General features: G+C 40.7%; 1 protein-coding gene across 1 annotated transcript; it reads left to right on the plus strand.

Annotated features, from left to right (window-relative positions):
* Nucleotides 1-8812: 8812 nt before the first annotated feature.
* On the plus strand, nt 8813-12226 carry six3a (SIX homeobox 3a). The gene is made up of 2 exons (XM_029765228.1): nt 8813-9613; nt 11135-12226. The coding sequence occupies exons 1-2, from the start codon at nt 8922-8924 to the stop codon at nt 11325-11327; spliced, it is 885 nt and encodes a 294-aa protein (XP_029621088.1). The 5' UTR covers nt 8813-8921; the 3' UTR covers nt 11328-12226.
* The last annotated feature ends 2172 nt before the right edge of the window (nt 12227-14398 follow it).

Genomic DNA, 14398 nt, shown 5'->3' on the forward strand with positions numbered 1-14398 from the left:
CTACGTGCTTTCGACCTACCCCTCACACATCGAGCCGTGCGTTCCTATGGCCTCACCGCTGCCATCCCACGTCTGATAACAGTGTAGCAAACGACGGGGCATAGAAGTGAACCCTCGTTGCTGGCGTGAAAGGCAAACACCGTATGCATCGCGCCTATAGGGTTAACCCAATAATACGTTTAATTATAAACTACTAGAAAGAGTAATAATTAAAGTTATGTTTAGAGAGCATTTCAACAACATGTGAGTGCGTGAGTACGGTCCATTGATGAAGCATCATTATTTCTACCTCTGCATGCGGAGGCGGTCCTTTCCCCCAGCAACGACACAGAGCCGCGCGCGGGGCTTGCACCTGTCACAGCAATGCAGCTCGCTGCGTTTCCTGGCGTGCTCCAGACGTCCTCTATTGATCTCGCCCGCCAAACGGAGCCACTGAAATAAATCACATTTGACAGGTGCTGCTCACGCGTGAACAACGAGTTCCGTGGACGCTACATCCCTCGTTATTATCCCTTAAGCTAATATCGAGTATTACAATAGCTCTCTAAATTTCAAATTCTAGGCCTTCAGTGATGGATTATGACCCGTTCCCGCCAACTCAAAGGCAGCAGTTGACCACAGAAAGTGCTAGATATAGGCTAATGGCAACAGGGAAACTAGGCTATGTCAATGGACAAACTTAGTAAATAAACTTTGAAATGAGAATAGCTTTAGAATTGTTTTTGCAAAATAAATTAGTTATATATTTGACTGTTTTATAATGACAACCATGAGTTGAAAAAAGAGAGAGATAACCAACAAGCTCTCACATCTCACTGCAAAATTAGACGTTCAACCACATTCTCCAAACCTAACATTTCTAAGCTGTTCCAAACGTCAAATTGCTGCTCTGTATCATTCCATTTCTCCAAAAATCTAATTTTGAAGTTAAGGGTTTAGTTTAGGCACTCATTCTGAATGATTAAGGTAAGGATTAAGGTTTGGGATAGGGTTAAAATTAAAAATGTTAAAAACAGTGCCCACGACTGGGATGGAAAATGAAACCTTGTGATTCAGAGTCATGGGAACCAGTGTCCAACCTTCTGATGCAGAGGCTTGGGAACCAGTATCCACAACTGGTATCGAACACAAGCAACCATCCACAAATGCCCATCCACCACACCCATCCACAAAAGAAGCCAACTTGATGGTATTAGCATTCACTCCTTGTTGACCCTAGAGGCTGGTTTTGAAGGCAATTCCCGATGTAGACTTCCAATTTCGAGGTCAATCTTTAATGACTTGGCAGCCAACCTGGTCTCAGAGCATTTCATATTATTCTGTATGTCAATTTGAGACACTCCATTTAGATTGATAGGTTACGTTTCGTATGGTTACTTAAGACAGATGGTGACTTAAGGTAAAAATGTATAACGTGTACGTTTAGCAACCCAAAGGCTGTGTGTTCTAATCTCATCACGGACAACTTTAGCATTTTAGCTAATTAGCAACTTTTCAACTACTTACTACTTTTTAGCCACTTTGCAACTACTTAGCATGTTAACCCTTCCCATAACCCTAACCTTAACCCTTTTATCTAACGCTTCCCCTAACCCTAACCTTAACCCTTTAACCTAACTCCTAAACTTAACCCTAACCCTAAACCCTAGCTAACATTAGCCACCTAGTTATAATTCATAACATATCATACATCTTTGCAAATTATCAACATATTGTACATTTCACAAATTCGTAGAATATTGTACATTTAGCTAATTCATTACATTTCATACGAATTGTAATTTGTAAAATATCATATGAAATGGGTGATGGACATACACAAATTAATACATACTGTATCATATGAAACGTAACATATCATAAATGGGGGTACAGAATAATACGAGATGCTCTGAGACCAGGTTGTGGCTGGAGATAACTGTCACTACATGCTGGATACTATTTATAGTTCACCGCTTCATGGTTACTTAAGCTTGACTTGGGGGGTAAACAGGCAATTGAGTGGAGTAATGTCAAAAGCTGGAGTCAAGAGGGAGTGAGGCTAAACGCTGCAGCATTTAGACTTTTACTCGTTGCATGCCACAAACACTGAAACAAACAAATGTGTACGACAGTGACAGAATCGCAGGTGACACACAGTAGCCTAACCTTCTGGGCTCAAAAGTCATGCTGCCGTGTTATGGATCTGTAGGCCTATAGATCGCTCACGCCGGTCGATGACGATATAAAGCTTTAATGAAAGCATTTACCCGTGACGCGCAGAGATGGCCAGACAGTGTTCAAAGAGGTCAAGTGAATGTGGCAAGCAGCTATAACATGAAATAGGCCTAGGCCTCCTGAGCAGCACTTACTATCAAAGTAGCCTATGAATCCATATCTGGCGCGCAGAGAAAATTACGAATGGATATAAAAAGATATATATACATATTGAATTCATGAATTAATTAAATGAAATTAATGAATGAAGATGGGTAGCCTATACGCATAAATTATGTACACAACGTGAACTTCCTATTGAGTCTGACGTTGCTCATGGGCTTCCATGTGAAATAAGATTGGACACGACTTGCCTTTCGACATGATGGTACTGATATAGCGTTCTCAGATTAAGGGGTTTTACTGCGATATTCCAGCGTCGACTCACTACCGGTCTTGGGTAATTATAGGAAACATTCCAGTATTCACATCAGCATCACGGGTTTAGCGCCCTGATCAAGTTTGACTCAGGAACATATACTGTAGCCTATATCATAGACATAATACATTTACAAATTGTGAAATGGCAAATAGTATTACCGTTACAAAAATACATATTAGAAGCACATAATGTAGGCAATATTACTTATATTAAATAAACATGGGATATTAGTAACAAGATGGGCCATAATATCAGCATCATTTGTCATTAGTCTACTACTACTCGTCTACTACTACCAGGCCTACAATGCTATTATTGGTAAATGATGTGGTCAGATAGTCTTAATCAAATGGATGGTGAGGTGGTCGGGTGTACAATCTCAAGGAACAACATTGCATGTCATTACGGTATGAATTTCAGAAGTACTTCTGAGATATCAGCTGCTGTGACAACCTTGACATTAAACTGTTTTTTCATTTGAGAAAATAATCTTCGCCGTTTTCTAATGGCATGAAGAGCAAGGCCTAGGGAATATTGAGTGTTATTGGGGCATCATATGTTAAACCCAGGGGCGTGAGCGATGCATCCATTATATTATTTCTGCATTAAAGCGCTCTAACCAAACACCTGGAAGAGTGATCATCGACACCTCCAGCGTTGGTGTGTCGTATTGCTGCTCTTTGGCAGGGGCTCAACGCGACAGCATATGTTTCATACCTTGCATGTTGTCAAGATTATAGGTGTGTTATACTGATTTAAAATGAAAATCAGTGTGTGTTAATTAAAAATCATGAACCAGTGACCTATAGCCTGAAATGATCAAATAGAACACACAAAAATGTTAAATGTAGGTAGTAGGCAAGTGAGTCTATAATGCCATGTGATTATGCTGTATATATTCAATAGGCTACTTTCAATGAACATATTTTGTTAGCAAGCAGTGTCACAACTGTAGGCCTGACAAATTACGTCTTGTTTGTTTCCCCAAGACCCCTCTATAAAACTATACTTTCACATAAACCTAGCATTGACAAACTTTTGATGAAGTGACTCGTGTTTATTTGATCTAACCCTATATCGCCATGTACTTGAAGCTCAACTGATGAATTATTTCATATGAATTAGCGTATTTTTAAATCCAATATAGGCTACTGCCAATTAGGCCTATATGATCCCATGTGACTCAGACTAACATGGCTACATTATCAATTTATCAATCTCTAAAATTGCAATTATTAACGTAATGAAAAGCTCTAATATTATTAGGTAATAATTGCTACATCATTTCAGATTCTTATTTATCTAACCAGCGAGTATGTTTGACTCTGAACATGTGAGATTGGCTTGTTTATTTATTTCACTGATAGTGTTCGATGTATGCCTACCTATGTATAACAATAGGCTACATCATTAAGGGATAAAGGAGGTGAAAACAATTGGTTTATATGGATAAATAAATGCATACTATGCTAAATAAATAAAGGGTTAAAATAAACAAATACATAATTATCATTTTTTTATTATCCTGCTTGGGGTGCCTACATTTGTTTCGAATAATTCCCTCGAGGAAATGAAAGACTAATTGATTTTTAAGTGGTGCCCCAGTGAGCAGGAATAGTAAGGGAAAGCACACTTGGAAAGGCATTTGAGAAACTGCGCCGTTTTACCTGAATTGAGAGGCAATGACGTGTTGTTGATTCGACTTAAATCACACAGGGGCCGGGCCAAAAGTAAGCAGAGAGAGCGCCTGCATGCGTGGAGGTGATTAAGTGAACTTTTGGAGAGGCAAACTGACACGTCAAACCCGATTGACCAAGTAGGCTACACGACAGCAGCTTGCGATATTACACGGGGTGATTTCTTTCACATACACAGACACACACACTGGCACACACACACACGTCCCTTTTCTCTTGTTCAATCCAAATGACTCAGTGCACCCCCACCATCTGATAAATGCATCATGGAGTTCAGTCCAACGAAAGCCCTCCTTAGAGGAACCGGAAGAAAGAGGGCCTGCAGTTCCAGCCACCCGGCTCCATTCACTGAGAAGCTTCCAATGGCTTCATTAGAAGTAACGAGTTGACACAAGGTAAATCTAACATTGAGGCGCCATTCTCTCCGTGCACGGAGCACCCTCATTAACTGTCGCTAACAAGCCGTGCAAATACACTGATTGGACAGCTCCCGTATAACCCCGCAGACTTAGCAGGATGCCCACTTAATGAGACCACACAAAAAATAAAAGGAGAAGTTGGGAAAAACTCTTTCCAGTTGAATAATGTAGGGTTTGGTGAAAGAGTTGGTGTAGTAGGTCGATAGGACTGGATTGTTCGGATGGTTCTAAGCAAAAATGTGTCTGCACTGGGTTTAAGTTCAGGAACTTTTTTTTTTTTTTTTGAGAAAATAAGCAGATTTCTAGACTTTTTGCAAAAACAAATAATCAGAAAACTGTTGTCCAAAAAACCCAGTCGCCCGTCCTGCATGCGTAGGCCTAATCATCTCGTATAATCTTCATCCCCATTTTCTATTCTGCCCCTCTGGATCTCATTCTTGCTATCGTTGACAAACACTTAATTCCTCCCAAGACCATCTGCCAAGTCAATACTACCCAGGCTGTATCAATAGCCAATAAAGAATGTAGTATTGACAATATCCAATTAATATTTTCAGTCTATAAAGGTATGTCTGATTAAAGTTGTGTATTTCATAATCATCGTAATAACCATCAATAAGAAGAAATGCTCCAGTCCAGCGCTATAAGCCACGTTTGGACTCCCAGCAAAGCAAAGAGGGCTGAAAGCCGGTGCTAAGCAAACACAGAGAAAGGGGTATTTGCGCCCCGTCCCGACAGCATCACACAGCTGCAGCAGCTCTTGCTGTGCAGGGCTTGAAGGACTGGCTGGTGCTCGTGGCTGCTCCATGAACAGACGCAAAAGCAGCAGACCAAATTATATCAGATTTTTTCATATAATTTGACACTAAAACGACATGGCAATATACCTAATCAATCATTGTAATTTAAATGTTAATGTTTTTCATGCATTTATCGACATTTTATAGCCTAAGTCATTTGGGTGAGCTCGTCACTATTATCCAAAGCGTGCGTCTGGAGCAAATCCTGGGCTATTCTAATAGTCAACTTTAGAGGCAGAGCTCAGTGTGTGTCTAACGAACTTACAGGATCCGGAAAGGATTTCCCCTCTGCACTTGGACAAACGGATTCCTTCAAGAAATAATGCATAGACGATAGTCCCGTCTCGTTAGTTCATCGTTGACAATCCCCCGTTTAAAACCTGATTAAACAGGAGAGAATGAACAAGGGGAAAGGAGGACGAAAAGAAGAATAGCAGGTGAAAGAATTTTAAAAAGGAGCAGATGAGAAAAAAATAACAACTATAGGCTGACTGATGCATAACGTAGTTTTGTGGTAAATATAGCAAAATGTCACCCTAAAAGTTATAATCCGTTCTATTGCGAGTTCAGTCAATAACATTTTAAGAAACTTTGTCGCTGTCCACATCAGCATGTGACCAAGACCCGTCATAAAAATATATCCATATTTCGACCATGCAGTGTCAAAATCGTATATTGAAGTATGTATAGTCTATATGCATCAGAAGCTAAATAAATCAAAATATGAAAGTCAACGCACCCTCGCTGCATTATTTTCAGTCATTATCCTGAAAATACCCCCAATATTACGCACGCATGTTGATCGAGGGTGGGTGTAGCAGGCTTTTTCTGTTCATCATTTGAGGAGCCGAGGCTAGGGAAGAAAATAAAAACGAATGCTTTCTTACCTTTTCAAAGAGTGCCTCTGTCTTTCCTCCGTTTCCCCTCTCACAATATGACGTAAGACCTTTGTTTATTTCCCCCCTTGGAACACTGAAAAAAATATGTAGCCCAACTTCGAAATGTTGAGTTTATAGTCAATGGGCGCAAATAAATAAATCCCTGCTAACTAAACACGCCGAGTCAAGGTTAATTAATATTTGTTGCTGTCGGTTTAGTGTTATTTCTATCTCCTGCTTGCATTGTCAAGTCGGGGTTGTGCGGCAAATAAACAAAGATCGAGCTAATGTTTAGTCGACATTGAGGAACTTGCCTCCTGCTGGTTATCGTTAAGAGAGGAGCATTAGAGGCTGGAGGATAAACAGACAATTAGGCCAGGTGAATAAACTTGTTTGGGGGTGTTAATTACGTGCTTAACGTAGACAAAAGCTATGTAAAAAAATGGATTTACCACTGGCTTTGCAAACCCATTCAGGTCTTACATTTCACCTAAGTGATTTCCGAATTGCCTGCGAGGGCTGCTTACAACTAGGCTCCATCTCCTTAAAAACATAGTTCCACGTAATACCTGGAACCCATGCATATACCTGGATCCACAAGCAGCTTTGAATATTCCGAGTACTTCCAGTTAAGCCCCCTCTTAATATTGGCCGAGCGAGAAGGGGGAGGTTAGCTTTAACATGACTATAGCCAGCATGGAAATAACGCAGGTTACTTCCAGTCCAAGAAGCTTTCCAACCGGACCAATTCAAGTGCCACTTGGAATTACTTCTCCTGAGTTTCGTATGACAAGGGAGCAAACAGGTTTGATCCCTAAGACACAACCTGCCCAAACGCTTCCAACAAGATCATCACCCCACCCCTATAGTGCACACACACTACACACACGCGCGAAAACAAAGCAAAGCTACACATATGTCTAAATCTGCATCTGCAGCCACTGAAACAAAACTCACACTAATTGTAAAAGGAAGTGAATATGATAAGACGAGAATGAATACGCGACTGAGCGTTATTCTGGAACCGGTCGTGTAGGAAGATGCGGGGAAATGCAAAAATCTGAGAAAGAGAAGGAAAAGTTTTGAATTTCTTAACGATTTAGAAAGGCGGCTTAGGATAATTATGTCAGCTTTATTGAGGGTGGATTAGCCGACGTATATATGCTGTGTTTCACTACGTTTTATACATGCGCTTATACAATGTGAGCACTGTTCGCGACTGTGAACTCAAAACAGTTTTAACACCAACTAAGCCCTTTCTAAATATGAGGCAGTACAGTCGTTTTTTGTAATAAACATGAAAACCACACCGCTACGGCTGCTGATGTGGGCTCTAAGCCGAATCCCGAGACAAATGTGGATATTGATCATGCCTATCGTTTGTGAAAATGAAAACAGGTTATAGGCCTACTTTTCTGTAGGCTATATTGTGGCAGACTAATCATTCTCACCATAATGATATAAACTGATACATGGTCGTCAAAACTACTAGGCCTAGAGCGAAAGAGCTGCATCAACAACAAAAAATAACATTGGAAAAACGTTCTTAATTGAAATGGTCCAGTTGATCAGCATTTAATTATTACAATGCACCCCATCGATATTCATTTGACATGAAAACAATGTTTGGAAACACCCGCGCTGGGCAGTGGGCCAGGGGTGCACCGCTGCGTAATACCAGCCGAGGCCAAACTCGACTAGAGGGTGAGCCACTGCTCATTACAACCACACCAGCCCGGGTCTGCTGGTCTCTGAGCAAAGCTAGTGCCCAGACCCTGTCACGAAAATATTGACATATAGCATTTCCCGATTCATCTCCGGAAGTAAAAGTCAGACAGACATATCAAACGGTAACAAATTGCCAATACTATTTCATTGGTTTAAGATATATATATATATTTTTTTTACATATGTTGCGCAATATAGCCTAGCCTATTTTGAGAAAACGCTATCCGAAAATAATTGACTCTGTTATAAGCCTTTTTTTTCAAAGGTGTATACCGGTGTGTGTCTCCCCCCCCCCCCCCCCCCCCCCCACCAAGCATCTCTACCCTACATATCTTCTTTAGCTTTAACGAGCCTCGTTAAGATCGCAATAATATTCCACCCACTAATTGCTCATTCCATTCAACAAATAGGCGAGCGTTGGCTTCTACTTCACGAGAGCCGTGCAGTGGGAGGGCGGTGTTGAGATTGGAGTTTGTGATAACCCCCCGTGCTTGCAACAGAAGTGGTGAAAGCCCTAGTCTACGTAGTGGCTAATGATTGGCACGCTTGACAGTGATTGGCAGGGCTGCCATGACAACCTCACAACGACACCAAGAAGACCAATAGAAAAGCGAAACAAAATGTTTCAATGCTACACTCACGGTGGATTTAGGGGGAGATATTATGAGGCTGGTGTCATTATAGGCGATAGCTATTGAATCATACAATCTTTACTCGTCATTCTTTTTCTTGATAATTTTCTTTCTCTCTCAGGTCATTCCATGGTTTTCAGATCCCCTTTAGAGCTTTATCCCTCCCATTTCTTCCTGCCAAACTTCGCTGAGCGCCCTGTGCTCTTGGCGAGCAGCACTCCCAGCACCAGGTCTCCAGAAGACTTGTCAATGTTTGCGCTACCGACCCTCAACTTCTCTCCGGAGCAAGTGGCGAGCGTCTGCGAGACGCTGGAGGAAACCGGAGACATTGAACGGCTGGGACGATTCCTGTGGTCCCTGCCGGTGGCACCCGGAGCATGCGAGCAGATCAACAAGCATGAGTCGATCCTGCGAGCTCGCGCAGTGGTTGCTTTCCACACGGGGAATTTCCGAGACCTGTACCACATCTTGGAGAACCACAAGTTTACCAAGGACTCCCACGGCAAACTGCAGGCCATGTGGCTGGAGGCACACTACCAGGAGGCCGAGAAGCTGCGCGGTCGCCCCTTAGGTCCGGTTGATAAGTACAGGGTACGGAAGAAGTTCCCCCTGCCCAGGACCATCTGGGACGGCGAGCAGAAGACGCACTGTTTCAAAGAGAGGACGCGCGGTCTGTTAAGGGAGTGGTATCTTCAGGACCCATATCCAAACCCCAGCAAGAAAAGGGAACTGGCTCAAGCCACTGGACTCACTCCTACACAGGTCGGAAATTGGTTTAAAAACCGGAGGCAACGAGACAGAGCCGCCGCAGCAAAAAACAGGTCAGTACGCTGTTAATTTGTCATAGCATATGCTACATAGCACCAAATAGACTACAATAATTCCTATAATCGAAATGCAAATATACCATGTAAATGTTCAACTTCATCGTAGTAATACACACGGTTATAGAGGGGTTACAAATGAGCAAGTTGGGTGTATAGTTAGGGGTGGGGAGGGAGCACGGCGACATTTTACTTTTTGATCTCATAGGCCTATGCAATCACTGCCTACCGAAAAATAGAACTATTATTATTTTCCAAAATAATCCCCAAAATAGTATAATGCGTAAAACATTTTCGTGCGTAAAGCAAAGCTTGTAGGCTTCAGGCTATCCTGGTATGCTAGTATCCCTGATAAGCAAAATGAAAACATCAAGGTATGCGTTAGATAACAAAACAGGAAATACACACAAAGAAAATCATCAACAATGTACATTTGAATTTGTCCTATATTCCAGACAATAACGCAAATAATTATTGATAAGTCTGTTAAACTTTGAGTACAGCATATTATGATGATACTACAATAGTGCACGTTTTCGATTATCATCTTGAATCCCAAAGAGAGTGTTGTTATCTTCAACAAGTGAACGTTTTTGTCTGGAAACATCACATACACTGCAGGGGTGGTATAGATATGGATCCCAAACAGGAAACATAACACCTACGATCAAATACTGTAGGTTATTGGTTACTTGTTTAATCAAAATAATATTATATGCCTATATATTCAAAGGTTGCACCTGTAAAAAGACAGTGTAGACTATGATAGGCCTACAACCAAATAATAATGTTAAAACACACAAAAAGATGGGGTAGTTTTGCTATATTAATATGAGTTCAGTTACCAATTTTACATTTTTATTCGTGGTGCTTTTTACACATAAGAAACGCATACATTAGATGTTTGGAAATGATTGATGCATAACACTCTTGATATAAATCAACATAAACATAAATACAAAATATTTCTTCTAAAATGATGGCCTGTTTTGCAGCCATGTTTTCGATTCACAGTGTGTAGCCTATTATTTATTTGCAATGCAATAATTTATTACAAATTGGTGAACTGAACAAGCCAACTGAATAAAAACGGACAAGTCGGTGAAAAACACAGCTATATTTCTTCATCTGCATTTTCTCAGTGATAAAAGAGTACATCATGGATTAATTCATTTAGTAAATCAAAACAAATCAGAAAAATGTAATCTTTCATTAATTTGGATAGGCCTGGGTATGACAAAATCTACGATAAAAGACACTTCTCAAACTACATTGGCCATGAATTTAAGTAGCTAACAACACGCCTGTTACTTTAACATAGACTGTTATATTTCTCCCACATTTAGTATTTGTATCTGCTTTGCTTTAGCCAATTCATACCCCCATTATGTGTAGGCTACAGAGCTGCATTTGTTAAAGGCTTGTCAGCGAATGAATGACAAGCAGGCTGAACGCAATTTTGCGGAGCAACACTGTATTTAATTGCTATGTTATTTTCCCTTTCTTTATATTCTCCAGGCTTCAGCACCAGGGAATAGGACAGAACGGTATGCGGTCCCTTTCAGAATCCGGGTGCACTCCACGCAGCTCGGCGGAATCGCCGTCGACCGCGGCCAGTCCTACTACCAGCATCTCCAGTATGACAGAGCGAGTTGATACTGGAACGTCCATTCTTTCAGTAACCTCCAGTGACTCCGAGTGCGACGTATGATATAAAAAAAGAGAAATATTTACAGGAAATATGGACCTGAAAAAAAAAACTATGAAATATCGGGATGAAAAAAGGACCAATTGATTTAAATATTTAAAAAAATATAAAAGCACGTCTTTTTTAAGCGCTTTCAATGGACCCACCAAGCCTTCCCCTACCCCCACCACTACCTGCATGATGTTTTTTGGTATCTGGGGAAAATACCCTGTTCAATATTTCTACAAGGATAATCGAGAAGAGGGAATTACCAGAGGGTGTTTATCGCCTTTTCATCTCTGTTTTAGTCCAAGTGATGATGCCGCTCAGCCAAGATGCAATCCTGTTTTACTTTATGTTCATCAGACAATCATTTACGTCGTAAGCACCTTTTTACTATACACTTCTGTCACTGCCTGTGTGGGGTAGGCCTACATGGTCAAATGTGGAACCCAATCGTTATGACTGTATCAGATTTTTATTTTTATTTTAAGATTTTATATTGAATTATGTATATCTCAAATAATGCCATCATTCTCCCGCGGTCTGTAATATCCTATATGTGTAGATATGCTTGTACATAATATTGCTCTCCCATCTCCATCCTCTTTTCTATCCCTGTTCTTGACTTGGTGTTCCTATACATAAAATATTTGTCAAAACGTAAAAAAAGTGCTCTAGGCGTTTCTTTTGTTTGTTTGTTTTGATAGACTACCTAACGTGGGATAATGCCGCTATATAAACGTGTTATCGGTCACATTTATGCAAAAGGTATATAATATAAACATTGGAATATTCTTCAACAATTCAAGTCCTGTACTTCCCCGTGCATCACCTAAAGCGCTTATTATTCAATGTTCATTTCTTGCGTGTTTATGTTAATGTACATTTCTAAATCAAATACAGTATTCCATTTTCTTATATATTCTGCATTAAGTCTCTCTTTTAAGTGAGTGTTCATTATCCACCATCAAGCGTTTATGAGCATCTAGGCCTATGTTGAGAAGTGGTTATGTTATGCTCATGCGAGCATAATGATTCTGATACACATGCTGTGGTCCTTTTACGAAACTACACATAGGTTATAGCCTACGATGTAAAAAAAAAAGTATTTTGCCCCTAAATATATGCATGTGTTATGGTAAATGTCAACGTTATAGGCTCTTAAACGAGAGTCCAGTTTCCCCTTTTGTTTATGGTTGCCAGTGAATACAGAAATTAAGTAAACGCGCCATTAAATGGACTAATCATGGTGGACTCCTCCCCTGCCTCAATCTCTCATTGTGGGTCGGTGAAAGAGCCTTTCTTCACCCAGGGATGAGCATTCCCCACAGAAAAGCTTTCCCCAGGCGTTTTATCCTAAAATCAAAACCAATCGTAATAACCCTTATACTTACAAGGGAAGTGAAAATAATGATTATGGTAGATTACTATTGTTCCTCGACAGAGTTCCCGTTCTCTAAAACATGTTTTGTAGCTGTGAAAAATGAACGGTATAGTTTCAATGTCACTGTGAGGACAGGACGTCTCCTTTGAAAGGAGAAAAAAGTAGGCCAGAGCATACCTCTGGGCTCAGGGAGACTACAACTGTTTTACTCTGGGCTCAGGGAGACTACAACTGTTTTACTCTGGGCTCAGGGAGACTACAACTGTTTTACTCTGGGCTCAGGGAGACTACAACTGTTTTACTCTGGGCTCAGGGAGACTACAACTGTTTTACTCTGGGCTCAGGGAGACTACAACTGTTTTACTCTGGGCTCAGGGAGACTACAACTGTTTTACTCTGGGCTCAGGGAGACTACAACTGTTTTACTCTATGTTGGTGGAATAATAACTAACTACTCAATTCAACAGTTTAACATCATTAACTTTTAAGACACAAAACAGAATGCGTGTACATGCATGCAGTGTATCAATTCTATTGACATTGGAATTGACATATGTCGTTGACACTCGGGATATCTTAATGAGCTGCAATCCAAAAAAAAGTATAGGAAACATCTATTGAACATATCTTGAAAATGTTGATCATTACCCTTAGTCCAACCAAAGGAGCTAAAGGACATTGACCTAAAGTGAAACGCATAAACGAACATGCTGACAAAGGAATACATTCCGCGGCCAAGATCCTCATTGCTTTGACATCGGAATGTCGGTAGACAAAAATATGGGTATTTTTTTTCGACAATATTCCAACCCAGAATTTTCACATGGCAACAACTTAAACTAACTGCAAAGTTCACCAATAACCCACTTGTAAAACAATGTTACTGGCTTACTTAACTCGACAACTGTGAGTGTTTTTTCTTTCACCTTTATTTAACCAGGTAGGCCAGTTGAGAACAAGTTCTCATTTACAACTGTGACCTGGTCAAGATAAAGCAAAGCAGTGCGACAAACAACAACACAGAGTTACACATAAACAAATGTACAGTCAATAACACAATAGAAAACAATAGAAAAAGCGATGCACAGTGTGTGTGTGTGTGTGTGTGTGTGTGTGTGTGTGTGTGTGTGTGTGTGTGTGTGTGTGTGTGTGTGTGTGTGTGTGTGTGTGTGTGTGTGTGTGTGTGTGTGTGTGTGTGTGTGTGTGCGTGTGTTACTGAGAAGCTGTCTCCATTTGATGGGCACGAATGCAGGGTCTCCTAAAATTGAGAAACGAGCATAAATCGAATTTTACGCATAGGCTTAAACTCTTTAATGCAAAGTTCTCAAGGTCTTATTCGGTCTTATTCATGTGTCGCTACATCAGTTTTCACTGAGCATAGGCTACCTAGGCTACTCATATCGTTTTTATCGTCGTGAGATGAATAGCAAAATAACCCTAAAACACTAAACCTAGCCTAGTGCAATATCGATTAAAAAATAAATAAGTAGGCCCTAATGCAAACTAGGTGCAGAAAAACAAATATGAACTGATTAGAGTGCACTCATTGGGAGTTGTGGTAAATCTGCATTTAAGCCCGTTTTAACTGGTAAATCCATCTGCAGGAGAAGATAGGGCCTATCACCCGCACCCGGCAGTGGAAACCATAGCTGATCTGTATCACCGCAGCAGACCCTCTCAGACCACATTAGTTTATTGGCGACAAGTC

This window comes from Salmo trutta, chromosome 10 (genome assembly GCF_901001165.1).
Source record: "Salmo trutta chromosome 10, fSalTru1.1, whole genome shotgun sequence".
In the NCBI taxonomy this organism is placed as follows: domain Eukaryota; kingdom Metazoa; phylum Chordata; class Actinopteri; order Salmoniformes; family Salmonidae; genus Salmo; species Salmo trutta.